The sequence below is a fragment of the Cololabis saira genome, chromosome 8, assembly GCF_033807715.1.
Source record: "Cololabis saira isolate AMF1-May2022 chromosome 8, fColSai1.1, whole genome shotgun sequence".
NCBI lineage: Eukaryota > Metazoa > Chordata > Actinopteri > Beloniformes > Belonidae > Cololabis > Cololabis saira.
In genome coordinates, this window is record NC_084594.1 from 24,189,264 (window position 1) to 24,207,221 (window position 17,958).

The window sequence follows — 17,958 nt, forward strand, 5'->3', positions numbered from 1 at the left end:
AAAATTATGAAACTCGGGTATGTGGCTTTGATAAAGTGTCTCAAGCAATAATATTATGATTTAAATGAGAAATTAGAGTCATTTGGCCAAATAACGGTTCTGAGGTATCTTCTCTTGAATGGTTTTACTACAGTACTTCCCCCTAGAGGCAGCTGTGTGACACGCAGAACATGTAATCACCATTTACCGATAAGAGTAAGGAGATACATCAAACATAAGGGAGAAGTGACTTCAAAAGAATAAAAAATATAAAGCTTTTTCATCTTTTTTTTTCACAAGTAGCCCTATGATGTAGACACGCAGCAACCCAATTTGCTCACTTTTAGATAGATTGTGATGTGCAATTCCAGACTGTTGACATATTGCCATGCAGTCTGCAACAATTATACTTAATGGCATTAAACATGTTTATTTCCTAAATATAAATCCGGTTGTCTTGCTATCCTCTACCGTCACTCAGGTCACGTGGTAGAGTACATTTGTGCATACATCCAACACGCAATAAAGGCAAATAAATTATGAGCTTGTGCTACTTTACCTTTTCTTTTGTATATGGCTTTCCTCTATTCATGTGTCCACGCATGCCTAAGCATGTTATTTTTCTTTCTGTCTCTTCTAACCCTAGGCAACTGCAGTTAATCACAAAAAAGGAAAAATTGACAATACACACACATTTTTGTACTTGTTATGGTTATGCTACAGCTTGTTTGTGACAGTTTCACGTAATCTCCATCCATCCATCATCTGTACCCACTTATTAGGCTACTTTAAACTGTGATGAGGATTTGCTGGAGCGGGGATCTAGACAAAGTCTCCAGTTCATTGCAGGATTTTCTGTTATGTAAAAAATACAATTTGGGAAGAAATGTATAGGCATGGAATGTTTTTGGAGCCTTGAATGTAGTATATTTACATTATCAAAGTATGTATTACTATTTCATGCCATGTAAAATGTAGGGGTGTGATAGTTTTGGAGTTTTGAAAGTAAAGTAAACTTCTACGCTCCATACTGTCGACCAACACGGGAGGTATTTAGTCTCTTGTGTGAGACTGAGTTGGTGTTTTTCTTTTTCAACCATTCTTTTGTGTTGTTAAATTCCTCCTTCAAGTTGTTGTCCTGCTAAAAGACCCCCTGACCAGCCTCGGTTTGGAAGTATGTAGGTTTCATCCTCAGGGAAACATCACTTTTGTATCTAAGTCCTGACCAAATCCTCTTGGAGATATATCCCTATAGCAGTTACAAACACATCTGGACACAAAACATGCAAAACATATCTGACATCAGTAGAAGAGATTTCGATTTTAATGGGTATTATACAAGTTTTCTGAAGGAAAAAGTTTGAAAACATTGAAACAAGAGGCAAGTGAAAACCCACTTCCAGACCAAAACTACAACAGCATTGGCTAACAAAATGGATATTGATATTACACTGTACCCAACAAATACTGAACAAGGGTATAATAATAAGACATAAAAGTGTTTTCTTGTCTAATATATACGAAAGCCCCCGGGAAAACAAAACAAAACAAAAACAAGAGAATATATCATTTATAATCTATCTGACACGGGAGCTGGAAGTGCAGAGAATCATAATCCATTTAGCCAGTTTTCAGTCTGAGATGTAATATATACTCTATGACAGATCAAATAACAAAGATCTGCTCAAAAAAAAAATCTGTTTTAATGTCAAACCAACAAAAACTATTGATAAGTCGACCACTGATGCTTTAAATCAAAAAGTCGTGGTGTTCTGGTGAGTCCGGTGGTCTCTGTAATATCCAGGGAACAGCAACAGTGGCATTTCCATTTTGCAAATCCAAATAGTCTATTTTTGGTTTCAAGTAAGAGAAAAAAAAATATCCATCGTCAATTATGTCTGGAGCACGCAAACATACTCAACAAATATCTTATTTACAATATCACTGTATTTACATAAGAGGACACTGAGGGAAAGTGTATTTAATTTCAAAGTTCGTGTTAATATCTGATTTGAAAAATGTCAACAGGGAGCAAAATGCAAGGTTCTTTCTTTAAAAAGTGCAATTACTTTCTCAAAGTAAAAAAATATATCTCCATATTTTGTATTTATGTAGAAATGTTCATATAAACGGCAACTGTTGATTTAAGAGCCCTAAAACCAGTGACTAAAAATGAACGCTTCCTATTGATAGGCAGCAAATTATTGTAGAATATAAATTATTTAACTATGCTCCGTAGAAAAATCAGAAGTACCGCATTTCAACATAAAAAGAGTTTCTTTTTTTAAAGTATTGTATAAGTTTACTAGTGTGGGCAAAAATATTTGCTTTTAACCACATGGTTTGGGTGCAAAAACAGTACTGAAAAAAAAAAAGAAGTAACATTTTCATAAAATATCTAAGCATTAAACAATGGTGCACCTGAAGGCATCCTACAGAAACTCAAATAGCTCAGGTTTATAAAATACAAAAGGTAGATAAGCTGGTATACATGCGTACATGTTTGAATATGGATGTTTGTTTTCTTGCCTGTGGAATAACAGTACTGCGCAAGCAATATTTATCATACATCTTTTTTAAAGCACAGCCTCTACACAGTTATTAAAAGCAAGCGGATATTTAAAGTAAATAGTGGTAAACTTGTGTCTTTTGTTTCCAGTGGTCTGCAACGACACCTCTGAGTGTACCAGTATTTTGTGGCACAAAGACTTTCATCATCTGCTTACGTTTCACCAGGCGCAACATGTTTCTTCCCTTCATATTCAAGTAGTGTTGTGTAGCGATATTTGCACATCTTATAATAGCTTATACCAAAACGAAACCCTTGGAGAGCGTCAGGTGGTCCCTGACGTCGAAGAAAATATCTGTTCATCAACAAAGAAGTCTTTCTCAGTTTCACTCTTGATAAACATGCTCATGCTACTTTCCTGTCATGTCATGAAATTCATATTGTCATAATAATATTGATGTATGCTATAACATATTACATATGACAATTTTTTCCTCTACAAAAGTGACTTTGTGTTTTGATTTTTTTCGTCCATCGCGAGATGTAACAAAGTCCTTAAACATGCTCCTTGTCGTCGAGTCTCTCCGCCCGTCTTAAAATGTGCAACTTTAGGATCCGTTTCTGGTTTGTGTGTTGTGGCTGTGTGCATCTGTGCTTGAGTCCCTGCAGGCTCCAGGAGCGCTGCTGTTGGTCTGCAGGGCCAGCTGGGTTTGCAGGCTCTTCACCACACACTCCAGGCTCTGTCGAGCCTCTCGCTCCTGCTGCAGCTCCTGCCTCAGCTGCTCACGGTCGCCCTCCGCCTGCTGTAGCTGCACCTGCAGCTCTTCTATCTGCAAAATACCACCAGCACACAGAGCAGTCAGGACATGGCTGGCATGAAAGGGCCATGAGAGTAATCGCGTAAAAAAACACACTCTTTGCAGATGGATTCGGTGGTGTTTTACCTGAGTGGAGTATCGGACTCGCAGACGTTCGGCCTCGCAGCCTTTGTCGCAAACTCGCACTTGTCTCTCTCTGTCCAACTCCCTTTTCAAACGCCCGCAAGACTCCTCTGCATCCCTCATCTTCCTCTCCCAATCAGTGCGCAGGCGTTCGATCTCCTTTCGCAAGTTGCGCTTGGCTTCGATGGCATCACGGAGGCGGCCTTTTTTAGCCACCCTCACAAACTCCAGTTCCTTCAAAACATTAGAGTCGTTACAAATTTGAAACTAAATCATATAAATCCTGCTAAATACGAACAAAAATGTTTAAATAACCATTGGATACCTGCTGTAGGCTGCGTTTGGATTGCAAAGCAGCAGCCAGCTTCTCCTCTTGCTTCACCCTCATCCTGACAATCTCCTGCAGGATTTTTTCTCGGGCCTCTTTGGTGTCCAGACCAGCATAAAGCATCTGCCTCATGGTGTCCATCTCCGAGCTAACGGCCCCCGTCAGCCAGGAAGATTTGTCCTGAGGCTGAGCAATGCTCTGAGAGGACACACTGGTGCAGGCGGAGGGAGGTGAAGCCTGGGAGGAGGCCGGGACTGGATCTGAAGAAAGGTTTCATGGAATTAGGAAGGCTATACAACAAAAATAATAATCTATCTATCTATCTATCTATCTATCTATCTATCTATCTATCTATCTATCTATCTATCTATCTATCTATCTATCTATCTATCTATCTATCTATCTATCTATCTATCTATCTATCTATCTATCTATCTATCTAACTATCTATCTATCTAATAGTTTTAGTTAGTTAAATACTAAACAAATGAATTGTAACCATTTAAAAGAGCTGCATGTTAGACAATGGCTCGACATTGTTGAAGAAATATACGCCATGGAAAAATTGACTTTTACTAGTAGACTTTTTTTTTGAGAATTAGAGGAAGGGATTTTGCTCAAAAGTGGCAAAAATGGTCTACATTTAAGGTCAAATCCCAGCCATGCCCTTAAAGAAGGGAAAGAAAAGAATGGCAAAATATTACATCTCCCCCAGGTAGTTATGTTATGATTGTTACAAACATTTTTTTTTTAAATTATTATTATTATTTTTTTTTATTTATTTTTTTTTTCCTTCTCTTTCCTTTCTGTGTAACTTGAAAAAGACAAAATAAAAAGTATAAAAAAAAAAAAAAAAAAAGAGCTGCATGTTATTCCTTCCTATGCCACCAGATGGCGCAGTTACACAGTAATAACGCTCAGCCGGGCTAACTGGCTTGTTTCCAGTGCTGCTCTCTGCAAAAAACTTGTAACCGAAGACTCCGGATCTTGTACTTGTCAATTCTCCCGCTTATTTTCCTGACTACTCGTAAGTTTTAATTATGTGCGGTACTTACTTTCATCACAGTCATCCACATCAATCTCTCCGTCCGTGTCCGCGTTGTCAGCTCGACTGGGAGTGATACAACGGGAAGGTTTTGCTGCAGGCTGTGTGTCACCGTGATGCAACTCCTGCATGGAGATGGCTGCGGGCCCCCTGCCAGGAGTGTGGCTGTCCTTGTGATTGAGCAGAGGGGCAGCCGAAACCTCCTGAGTCTTTGGGCAGGACCTGTGGAGGAAATACAAGTATTTCTGTCAGTCACAGGCTTGATTTAGAAGCGGAACTACTTGCAGGCTTTGGTTAGAAGACATGCCTTTCTGCATCGTTTTGAGTGGCTGGTTTCTCTTTTTCTGCTACTTTGGGAGACCAGGGGCGGAAAGCAGACGGCCTCTGTTTCAGCTGGACCTGCTTCAGCTCCTAGAACAACAAGCAACAACAACAAACTCAGATAAACTTATTCAACTACCACTAGAACATTAAATCAGCCATGACGAACAAATTCAAAGGCCCCTCTTTATTATACAAGGCCAGATGATGGGAGGTCACACACAGATGATAACGTAATAACTGAAAGGAGCGGCAGCGTTTACGTCACTCCTCTGATCTTTAATCCTAAGGCCAATTCTATTTCAATACGGCAACTACATCACACAAACCTTGTGTGCAGACTTGGACAGGGATTGTAACCAGTGAGGTTTCCTGTCTTTGTCAGCCGATGGGGACTGTAATTTGTCAAATTTGGACTTCTTGGCCGGGACTGGGCTGGGAGACTGCAGAGAGAGAGGAGAGAATAGTTGGTTAATCATCACGAACTTTGAGAAGATGAAGTGGAGATATTGCATCATGGAGTTAGTACAGTGGATATTTTAAGAGCCGGTAATTTCTGATGGCAATTCTGCTGCATGCCTGTAAATGACTTTATTCATATGCAAAACACATGGATTTGTCAGAACATGATGTGATACAATTCCTTCCCACAGAAAAAGCGCCAGAGGTCATAGAAAGGGAGAAAATTATAGAGAAGTCACAGAGAGGCAAGGAGGATAGAGGATGCGTCTGTGTAAGCATTCAGTCCCTGAGCTTGGCATGTCTGCGTGTTTGTGAGTGTGTGTGTGTGTGTGTGTGTGTGTGTGTGTGTGTGTGTGTGTGAGCGGGGCTTTGAGCTGAGCAGACATTCAAGCTGGTCTGGATGGCAGCCAGCAGGGATACGCTGCTCCCTGCCAGGGAGAAGAGGCGCCGTCAGGTGGAGCAGATCGACTCCACGAACCACAGAAATACAGCAACCCAGAGACAGACGCAGACAGAGAGGAAGATGAATTAAAGTAATTGCACTCAGATCTGACAGAAGATGGAGTAGAAATGACCCGAAACAGATTCTCATTAATGCAGAACTGCCGAGTCATGTGCAGTTTGAAGGCAAAACCAGAGGAGAGACATATCTGTCTTCTTTAGTGCCACAAAATGCTGAATCCAACAAGTTTTTTCTTAGATATATTGTATGCTTGTGTGTGTGTGTGTGTGTGTGTGTGTGTGGGGGTAAGTGCATGGCCCTCAGGTCTACACTTGTCAGACAGAGGATATGTTTACCTAGTCAGGCACAGACCTGCCAGTCGCTCTCTTACTCACTACAATGACATCCTGCCTGCAGGAATGGCAAACACTCCCATCCCTTCACGCGCGATTCAAAAGAAATGATTACTACCCTGAAAATCCTCAATGAAAAACACCCGTACGGCCTTGTGTGTATCTGCGAAATCTCCTGTAATCACGTAAACATGGAAATTAATGATAAACTGTGTTTTTAGGGAGAAGTCCGGTCGTGAATCACGTCTCACAGATTTTCCACACAAAGCCAGACTCTGCGCTCGTGTGCGCTCACGTAGCCACGAGTGGGATGTGTGGGAAGGTGGGTGTTGTGGAGGGGCGTAGACACGTATGTGTGTGTGGGAGGGGACGTGTATTTGTTGGCGTGTCTGTGTGTCTGATACAGCGCGCTCAAGGGTGGAGGTGTTAAGTTGCGTCTGGCACCGCGTACCTGAAATGCAGATACGAAATCTGCTGCACTCCTGAAGTTAAATTAGTCATCTGGACGATTCATAATTTGTGCAAGTTTTATTAGTTGCTAGAGGGGTGTTTCAAGGAATTTAGAGAATACATTTTTTCTATAATTTACCTTATTTACAGTACTTCACTGTAAACCTAATGAACCCGGATTATGTTTTATTCGATGGCAACACACAGGGCTTCACGAGCAGTAACATTAATGATAGTGAATAGGGCTGTTCGATTTTGCCCAAAAATAAAATCTCAATTTTTTTCTCTCAAAATCCGATTTTCGATTACGATTATTTTGTGAATTGACAAAAGGCAAAGAAATGATTTCAAATATGCTGTTTTTTAATTGAACATTTGCCCCATTGGGCTTTAAGTGCAAACTTTGCTCTTATTAAACCAAAAATGAATGAACAAAGTGCAAAACTCTGTAAAATAAGTTGAAAAAAAGTTTTAAAAAATATAATAAAATATAAAGTTTTATCTCTGAAAAAAAACAAATCAGCACTTGCAAACATACAGTAAGTTATATTTCCAATTAAATAAAACAAGACATTTTCTAATTAAACTAAACTGGGTCTTTGCATGCTAAATAATAATGCAACACATGAAGGAGGTAGAGGTGTGTAATGGGGCACTTGTCGCAGGTATTGAGAGGTATTTCCATCAATCATTAATATGGTATCAATCATTAATATGTGTGCAGACAAGGTAAAAGAAAAAAAAAAAAAAGTGAAAAATCGATTTTACGATTTTCATGTTTTAACATTGTTCTAATTACATAATCGCGATTACGATTTAAAATCGATTAATCGAACAGCCCTAATAGTGAAGGATGAGTAAAACCTTACAAATGAACCCAGAGATAACCTCATCATTCCTGGAGTATGACGACCGGTTTTAAAGCTTCATGAAGTGTACGTGCTGTATTTGTCTGGACACTCCCCTCCAGTCGCCACCTGCCTAACCAGTCGCCACCTCTTACAAACACGGCGTAGTCTTTGGTCTCACAAGTGCAGGTTCATTCTCTCAGCCCGCACCTCCTCCTGGCCGTGTCCGGCTCAGCGTTGACTCAAAGCCGTCACCTGCCTGATTCAAGTTCAGCGGTGCTTCAAGAGTCACTGCCCTGCTGTAATCAGACGCTGTAATTACTGATGTGACTGTTGTTTTCCTGACAAAGGATGTCTGCACTGTCTGGTACTATTTCTACCCTGAGGTTTGCAAGCTCCAGGAAGGCTATGAGCAATAGACATAATAGAGGCAGAAAACAGACACTCCCAGACACCACAAGGGACCTGTTGGCTAAATATGACACTGACCTCACATGAGAGCAGTCGCACACCCTTTACTCACCACCCCATCACAGACATAGCACGGCCACAGAGTCATAACACCCTCCTCACACATCCTACTGCTCTGCAGGTCCCACAGGGCCTGGATCGGACATCCATTCCTTTCTTTCTCTCATACTGGAAGGAGATGGAGACTTCCTCTAAGGAGTTTGCTTTGGCTGAGTCCCCTGTGGGAACTGAGTCTTTAGCAGAGGGGGAGCAAGAGAGGGGGACCACAGAGGAAGCTCTGAGCTGAAGGAATGTATATTTGAAGGCCAAGTACAGCCTCCCTTTTCAGACTCCATTCAAGCATTGCCCTTTTCAACTCGCTATTGTATGATATTTCTTTGAGGCGCTGTAATGAGGGAGCGGTTCAAAGCAAACCTGTGGGCTAAACAGGGTCTAATAGCAGATGAGCAGGAGAAAACATGATTTATTTTGCAATCAGGGCGACATAATTGCACGATAATGCTACTATGAGGCTTGTCTGTTTCCGCGGCTTGGCTGATAATCACATACGCACATGCAAACCAACATCTGTCTAAGGAACATGACTTTTAACCTGCATGACCAAGAATTTATTGATATCTTGCTAACTGGAATGCAGTTTGCTCCTTTAGTTTAACAAGACTAATCAACAATCACCCGACCGAATGCTGGTGCAATACATCTGCGACGAAACAATGACTGGAATTCAATATTGAGGAGGTTTGGGGAAAAAAAGGAAAACAGAAGGTTGGAGAAGTGTGGAAAGTAGAGAGTGTGTGTACGGTCTCTACGCTCCCCGTCTCTCTAAGCAGTCCAGCTCTTTCAAGTGGATGTCCCTCTCCTCGTGTTTTTGGACTCTTTTAGGTCCCTATGATTTGTGTATCTGTAACTCACTGACTCATCTACCAACACCGACTGAACCGCTCCGTACTGCCCCGTTCTGTTTACAGGCCGGTCCCGATGCGAGGATGCCGATGCGATGCAAAAACATCATCAATGGGAATTTATCTTTCTTTCTTTCTTTCTTTCTTTCTTTCTTTCTTTCTTTCTTTCTTTCTTTCTTTCTTTCTTCCTTTCTTTCTTTCTTTCTGGCTCATTTCCTTCCTTCCTTCCTTCCTTCTTTTTTCCCTTCCTTCCTTCTTTCCTTGTTTTCTCCCTTCCTTCTCCCCTTTCCTTCCTTCCTTCCTTCCTTCCTTCCTTCCTTCCTTCCTTCCTTCCTTCCTTCCTTCCTTCCTTCCTTCCTTCCTTCCTTCCTTCCTTCCTTCCTTCCTTCCTTCCTTCCTTCCTTCCTTCCTTCCTTCCTTCCTTCACGTACGTTGTGTGTGGATTTAACGCAGAACTATAAATCAGCTTTACACAAAAACATCATCAACAGGAATTTATCATTTTTACCGCGAGATGACAAATTCTTATTGTGAGGAATTTTTTTGACGGTTTATCGTGAACAGTAAAATATAGCCCATTCCTACTGTTTATATGAAGTGTGGTTGAGCTGCGGCTTTTTCCCCAGAGTTCAAGTGGACTGATGAGATTGACGAAACGTCGTAATAAAATCTTTACACTAAAAAACAAGGAACTCAGAGACAACTTTAACTGAAATAAGGATGTTAAGGAATAATTAAAATGATCGTCTACGTTGAAGAATCCCTGTTGGGGACTATTAGCCGTCTTGCTGAGCGTTATTACCTGAATGGAAAACATGATGCAACAGCTAAAAGCTGTTTAGATGATAATGACTAGAAAGAAGGGGAAACCAACGGCAACCAAAGTCAAATTATACAATCCACCATCCCAAACAAGATACTTTGCGTGCTGATATGCAGACTGGTTTGGAGTCTCCTTTTGTTAGTATACAAGACCAAATAGCTTCCAAGTGTAGTTTATACTTAATACGCTAATATGAGCAGGGCCAGCATTTGAATTTACAAACAAATGTACCTCACTTGTTATCTGGTCTTGCAAATTTTTCATGTTTTTTCACAAAGCTGCACTGTGACAGATGGACAAAATGTAAGCCCGTAGCATCTGCTATGGTTCTAAAACAAAAAAACAAACCACAACAAAAAAACTAATCAAATTAGCAAGAAACAAAACATGGTGCAGCTCTCATCTGGTGGATAAAAATAGTTCCCCCAGATGAACTTCCGCGGGCAATGGTCATACAATACCAACACACACTACACGATAGCCCGGCATTGAGAAAAGTGCACGGCAACAAGACACAACAGTTTCAGATTACAGTCTCCTTTCCCCTCCTAAACCCCTCAATGTAATCCCTCGATCGACATGTGCTTAGTGGGGCGCTGGTCCCACTCAAGGGCACAGCAACTGGCAGCGCTCGCTCGGGTAACAGCCTTAGTTGGAAGTGAGCGAATACTAGTTTTGGTAATGTGATCCGTGCAGGCCGGTGTGCATGGCCGCAGGGATGCCTCCTCCAGCCCTCCATTCAGCTGCATACGTCCTACGACACTCCCTTGATTTATATAAAGCCCTGTGGTCACCTCGCGCTGTAACAGCTGGGGGAAATTATTGTGTCTACTTAGAATATCTCCGAAACGCTATCCCTACTCCACACAGATCCAGCTCCCATTTCCTCTCTCTAAATCTTTCCTTAATTTATCAATTTATTCTGTCTCCACTGTGTCCAGTTTGAGGAGAGTTTATTTATGTAGTGAACTGAGCCGTGGCAGTATGGTCACACAGAGACAGCCACGGGGCTTGGCATAAGGTCAGCATTACAGTAAAGCTTATTGGATTGTCCTAATTGTCTTTGGGATTGAGACTTGATAAGGTCTGAGGTGGATGCAGGACAAGCTGCTCCTCCTAAAGGTGGAAAATCTCATCAGACCCACAGCAAGACACATGCAGCTTCAAGACTGAGGGAGTGGACATTGAAACAGTGCTCAGAAATGCAAACCAATTAAAAAATACTGTTTGTAGATGGATAATATTACTCAAGGTCATTCTTAAAAAAAACTTTTATATTTGTATCTTTTTTTCCATTTGTCATTGTGCGTGTGTTTCTTATATTTTTTTATTAAAGTTATAATGCTGCTGGTTTTACGTAATCTACATTCGACTAAGGGGCTTGAGGAAGTAAAGGCAGACAGCAAATATAAACTGGACTACATTTGGGAGAAGTTGTGGAGAGATTGCTGCTACTGTCTGCCCTCATTCTCTCGCTAACCGCTTCAAAGTCTTAATCAAAGTGTGTTAAAGGGCCATATAGGAGAGTCGGATTAGCTGCTAATTCAGAGTAGAAGGTAGGAGTTTCCTCTGAATGACAGCAGAGGTTGTGATGGTGATCTTACGTAAGGTGTGAGGGAAAAAAAAAATCAGAAGTAAAACAAACATTTATGTTTTTTTTATTATTACTGAAATGACTAATCCTGATTCTTTTATCCATCCATCCCTCCCTCCATCCATCCATCCATCCATCCATCCATCCATCCATCGTTGCAAATCACAAAACTAAACAGTCCTCTTAGAAATCTTACAATTCTTTAAAAATACCACTCCAAAGTAAGTCATAAGCTGAAAACAAAACATTGAATTCGAAGTTATTAGAGAGGCTTACGGGGTGGAAAAGAAAAGCAGATTTTCCGCAAAATTACTGAACATTTACTGTATGTGATAAGTAATGCAACACATTTCATGCCGTAAAAGGCATCTTACCTATTTTTGCAAATGAATTAAAACTGTATTAATGCAGTGTGATTTTTAAAAAACGTATTTCCAAGGCAAAACAATTGTTTAAAAGGTTTTCGCAACAAATTTAATGTTCTCGATTTAATGCCAAGAAAGCTTTTTCATTGAAATAAGTTGTGAGAAATAATGCTAATGCCCAATTTTTGTTTAACATTTCCAACAAAAGAGGCTAAGAGGCGTATACATGTAACACTTGGTGTACAATTGGCTTCAATTAGCTATTCATGCATCTGTCTGCGATCTGCAAACTGGTTTGAAACTCAAAAGACAGATTACAGTCGCTATAATCTTGTGCTGATAGTTTTCATTTGTGGTGTATCCGTTGTAAAGACAACCTGTTCTTGACTGAGGAGAACTGCCTGTGTGTGCACGACAAGGTCATCTCACTAGTCAGAGCAAACAAAAATGAAAAGATTATTGTACTACTGCACGAGGAGACATGAATCCAGCTTCAGGTCCAGACATGGCAACCATAACAACCGGACATGCCTGCCTGCCTCTCTGACGGTATGTCGACGGTGGCATCCAAATCCGTCCCTCCACTCAGAGGCTGAGCTCGCAGTAAACCCCGGACCAAAATACATGAAACAGATATCGCTGCAGATTATATTTTATTAGCACAAGCATGTTTAAAATGATCGTGAGTTAAAGTTATCTCCGGAAATGACACGGTCCTGTGGTTCTTGTATTTATATATGAATGTAACACTGTAACCAGAGAATTAAACGTTTCTCAGACTGTCTGATCCGAGTGAGGACACAAGACTACAAACGAGTAAAATCAGACTCCGACACACTCAATAGGATGCACCCACACTCACACATACTCGCACACAATGCCTTTATGCTTCTGTTAACATTGAGCACACTTACAGTGCAGGAGCAGCTGCAGAGCTGACCAGGAGGCCACGACGAGATGAAGGTCAACGAGGAATATGAAGCAAAACCAGAGCTGGCATTTATGGATTTTTAATATCCATGATAGATACAATTAACTTTTCCTCCTTAGAGAACTTCCAGGAACCCGGGTGAGAGTTTGAGGAAAAACTAAAACAAACTTTAGTTGGCTTTCTGTAGACTTGGATATAAAACATGTTAGAATAATTGCTTAAGGCTTCTTTTTGGGGGGTTATACCCCCTCTTCCTTTTCTTCTTTGCATCTTCTACATATATTTAGATCATAGAGAGATGATTCAGCTTCTCTAAATGCCCGTGAGCTTAATTCATTAAAAAAAAGATCTCCACTCAGACTGGTATTAAGAACACTTCTAAATTGCAGAATTTATTCATCCATTCTGTCGGTTTTTACCCGTGTAAGAATTTACATGTTTGCATTTGCTCACCAAAGCGGCAGTTATAACAGTCTCTTCTATCTTAATGCCTTGGCATTATATTGCCCCTCATCTGCCCTCCTTGGTGATGCATCTGCTCTTTAACAGATCCAAAATCCCAATTTAACTTAACCATTTGGGGCTTGATTTTAGTTAACATTATTTCAAATGTGCAGCAATAATCTATTATTCAAAGGTAAGCAGATTGTGTGCAAGCTTCCATGAATAATTCCAACATTTACACCTCAGTATAAACAGAATGGCGTTAGTTCAACGGTTCTGATTCTGGACATCAGTTGCAGCACATTTGTCATCATAAGATGTAACAAGGAGGTGATTTCTACAAATATATCGGGATCACAGCTCAGTCTGAATAGCCGAGACTGATTCGAAAAATGTGACGAGGTACACAATATTTCCAGGAATGTTAAAAAAACAGACTTAAAATGAACATGTTTGCTTCAAATTGGCAAATGACAAATAGCTATTTAAATTGTGTTGAACTGTGTTATCCTATGAAAATGTCTCGGCAGAAAACATATTACCCAAGCAGCCACTGGATTTCAACAAGCCTTCTACTCTTCTGCTAGTGAGGCAAACTCAACTTCATGATGGAGCAACTACTAAATATTTGTCTATAAAGAGGCTTCTTTTAAAAGGCTTTCCAGTAATTCTGTATTGCACAAAGCAGTGGAGGTTCATGTGTCCTCTTTTTTTGGCCCACCAAAATGTGAATTTGACCTATAATTCAATAAGAGCCTTCCCCTAGGTATAAATGTCCGGATCTTTCAAAACTCATTCCTTCAGTATCTGTATTACTGATATAAAAGTCTCATTGCAGATCAGCAAAGACGCAGACGATGAGATGTGTTTGCTGTTCATGGGCTGGCAAGTAGTAACCTGATATCTAGAGTACCATTAGCAGATTGCAGATTGTCTCCATAAAAAACAAGTTGTATCTGAAGGCAATATGAATGACCAACTGTTGAATAGGGATGGAGATATTTTACCGTTCACGATAAACCGTCAATAAAATTCCCCACGGTAAGAATTTGCCATCTCACGGTAAAAACGATAAATTGAGGAAATGAGAAAGAAAGAAAGAAAGAAAGAAAGAAAGAAAGAAAGAAAGAAAGAAAGAAAGAAAGAAAGAAAGAAAGAAAGAAACGACTATCGTTATTGGGATAAATGCCAAAAAGAAAGAAAGAAAGAAAGAAAGAAAGAAAGAAAGAAAGAAAGAAAGAAAGAAAGAAAGAAAGAAAGAAAGAAAGAAAACTACTATCGTTATTGGGATAAATGCCAGAAGAAAGAAAGAAAGAAAGAAAGAAAGAAAGAAAGAAAGAAAGAAGAAGAAAGAAAGAAAGAAGAAAGAAAGAAGAAAGAAAGAAAGAAAGAAAGAAAGAAAGAAAGAAAGAAAGAAAGAAAGAAAGAAAGAAAGAAAGAAAGAAAGAAAGAAAGAAAGAAAGAAAGAAAGAAAACGACTATCGTTATTGGGATAAATGCCAGAAAGAAAGAAAGAAAGAAAGAAAGAAAGAAGAAAGAAAGAAAGAAAGAAAGAAAGAAGAAAGAAAGAAGAAGAAGAGAAAGAAAGAAAGAAAGAAAGAAAGAAAAGAAAGAAAGAAAGAAAGAAACGACTATCGTTATTGGGATAAATGCCAAAAAGAAAGAAAGAAAGAAAGAAAGAAAGAAAGAAAGAAAAGAAAGAAAGAAAGAAAGAAAGAAAGAAAGATTCCCGTTTTTTTATCGTTATTGGGATAAATGCCAGAAATTATCGTGATACATTTTTTTGTCCATACCGCCCATCCCTACTGTTGAATAATGAAAGAAAAGCAATTATCTGTTGTTTTAAATTTAAAATGAATGAATATTAAAAAAAAAGAAAACAGCTGTGTCCTTTCCAAGGCCTCCAGTGTGTCTAAGAGCATCATTTCAATACAGGAATGGTTTTGTCAGACTGTTAACCTGGGTTATCACTGACAGGTACATCCCTGCCTGTCTGCAGGGAAGCATGTGCAACATTCCCGCTGTCGGAGTGCTCCTCCCAGCAACAACACAGCATGTCCAATGTCTGACGGGCTGAGTTTTAATCCTGCAGATTAATACTCATGCCGTGGCGGCAAAGAAGGCTGATTCATGGTTAAAATGTCACTGGATAACCTCCCTCCGACTCAAACAGTAACGCCTGCAGATACGCAGAGCATCATATCTCCCGCAGTACCAGGTACTGAGAGTCTCCTCTGCACCTCCCCCACTGGACGGAGGCCGTGAGGAGGTTGGAGGGGGAGGATGGATGGATGGATGGACGGAGGGGAAGGACAGCACCCGCGCAAGCACTGCTTGTTAACAGGTCCAGACCTTCGGAGTGGACGGCCAGACCTCGGAGATAACCGCTCCATAAAGGAAACAGAAACTTGAACTAGGACCCTCGAGAAAAGACAAAAAATAATAATCAAAAACCCTGCAACAAACATATTACGCATGTTTGACTTCTTCCCATTCCCCTTTACGCTTTGTGTGACATACATGACAAACCACTGGGCAGCTAATTTCCACTAACAGGCTCGACCATCCAATTTATCTGACCTTTATTCTGAAGTGGGGTGGTGCAGTTTTAATATCTGCAATAAGGCCGAGTAAAACGCAGAGAGGACCTGCTATATGGTGAAAGAAGGAAGGGAAACTTTCACACTTTACTTAAAAAATAAGGACTAATTATTAACTACTAACTAGGAATGGGCAATATTTTACCGTTCACGATAAACCGTCAAAAATATTCCCCACGGTAAGAATTTGTCATCTCACGATAAAAACGATAAATTCCCGTTGATGACGTTTTTGTGTAAAGCTGATTTATGGAAGGAAGGAAGGAAGGAAGGAAGGAAGGAAGGAAGGAAGGAAGGAAGGAAGGAAGGAAGGAAGGAAGGAAGGAAGGAAGGAAGGAAGGAAGGAAGGAAGGAAGGAAGGAAGGAAGGAAGGAAGGAAGGAAGGAAGGAAGGAAGGAAGGGAAAAAAGAAGGAAGGAAGGGAGAAAAGAGGAAGGAAAGGTGGAAGGAAGGAAGGAAGGAAAGGGGAGAAGGAAGGGAGAAAACAAGGAAAGGAGGAAGGAAGGGAGAAAACAAGGAAAGGAGGAAGGAAGGGAGAAAAGAGGAAGGGAAGAAGGAAGGAGAGAGCAGGAGGAAGGAAGGAAGGGAAAAAAGAAGGAAGGAAGGAAGGAAAGGGGAGAAAACAAGGAAAGGAGGAAGGAAGGGAGAAAAGAGGAAGGGAAGAAGGAAGGAGAGAGCAGGAGGAAAGAAGGAAGGAAGGGAAAAAAGAAGGAAGGAAGGGAACCTGAAAGAAAGAAAGAAAGAAAGAAAGAAAGAAAGAAAGAAAGAAAGAAAGAAAGAAAGAAAGAAGAAAGAAAGAAAGAAAGAAAGAAAGAAAGAAAGAAAGAAAGAAAGAAAGAAAGAAAGAAGAAAGAAAGAAAGAAGAGAAAAAAAACTGATAAATTCCTGTTGTGTAACAAACATGGCGGATCTGAGAGCGAGATAGATTTATCGTTATCGGGATAAATGCCAGAAATTATCGTGATACATGTTTTAGTCCATACCGCCCATCCCTACTACTAACTACTTTACGGTTACTTTATATCTGGCTCTCTGTGAACAATATCAGCAGAACTAGAGCTTTTACAAGACATACATTTTAGCTGAAGATTGGGGCTCGGATCCCACCGCCTGTCAAACGCTAGAACTATATTTTGCCAAGCTTCTGGATATAGTTGTGTCCCCTGGTGTGTTTATATGGATTTGAGGCACAGCATCTGGTTTTCACAAAATCAAATATTACCTGGATTTCCAAAGCCCGCGGGGCTGTTGGACCACACTTACCCTATCTTGTGAGGGGATTCCCACAAGGGCTTCTCTAACCATCGCACGCAGAGCAATCCCGGCTGGTGCAGGAGAGACTTTTTAATCCACGTCTGTGGCGTATAAACAAAGATGGCCACAGGAAACAGCAGGAGCACTCTGGCTCAGTTTGGCGACACGACGCAAACACAGAGGGCCGGCATCCTGCAGCGGGTACGAATGGCTTGTGACTTGTCTCAGAGGGAGCTGCATTTTACAACAAAACGTGTACATTTAGTGGCTTTTTGAATAACATTAGACATTAGACTCTTATCAATCAGACTCTATTCAAGTCTGTTTCATTTATATTGTATTTGGTGAAGTTTTATCCTCTGAACCACTAGGGCTGTTCGATTAATCGATTTTAAATCGTAATCGCGATTATGTAATTAGAACGATTTTAAAACGTGAAAATCGTAAAATCGATTTTTCACTTCATGGGTTGCATTATTATTTAGCATGCAAAGACCAGTTTAGTTTAATTAGAAAATGTCTTGTTTTATTTAATTGGAAATATAACTTACTGTATGTTTGCAAGTGCTGATTTGCTGATTTTTTTTTTTCAGAGATAAAATTTTATATTTTATTATATTTTTTAAACTTTTTTTCAACTTATTTTACAGAGTTTTGCACTTTATTCATTCATTTTTTGTTTAATAAGAGCAAAGTTTGCACTTAAAGCCCAATGGGGCAAATTTTCAATAAAAAACAGCATATTTGAAATCATTTCTTTGCCTTTTGTCAATTCACAAAAATAATTGTAATCGAAAATCGGATTTTGAGAGAAAAAAATCTAGATTTTATTTTTGGCAAAATCGAACAGCCCTACTGAATACTGGTTTGCTTTAGTTTCTGTTTTATTTTAAAAAA

The 17,958-nt window shown here is 40.1% G+C and overlaps 1 protein-coding gene across 1 annotated transcript in view; it reads right to left on the minus strand.

Annotated features, from left to right (window-relative positions):
• Positions 1–1,285: 1,285 nt before the first annotated feature.
• The window catches only part of skib (v-ski avian sarcoma viral oncogene homolog b), a 40,067-nt gene continuing 23,394 nt past the window's right edge, over positions 1,286–17,958 (minus strand). Inside the window, exons 2-7 of the mRNA XM_061727361.1 lie at positions 5,453–5,566; positions 5,110–5,213; positions 4,813–5,024; positions 3,755–4,017; positions 3,433–3,663; positions 1,286–3,318 (exon numbers count right to left, since the gene is read on the minus strand). Coding sequence (XP_061583345.1) covers positions 3,097–3,318; positions 3,433–3,663; positions 3,755–4,017; positions 4,813–5,024; positions 5,110–5,213; positions 5,453–5,566 — 1,146 coding nt within the window. The 3' untranslated portion in view covers positions 1,286–3,096. The remainder of the gene's footprint in view (positions 3,319–3,432; positions 3,664–3,754; positions 4,018–4,812; positions 5,025–5,109; positions 5,214–5,452; positions 5,567–17,958) is intronic.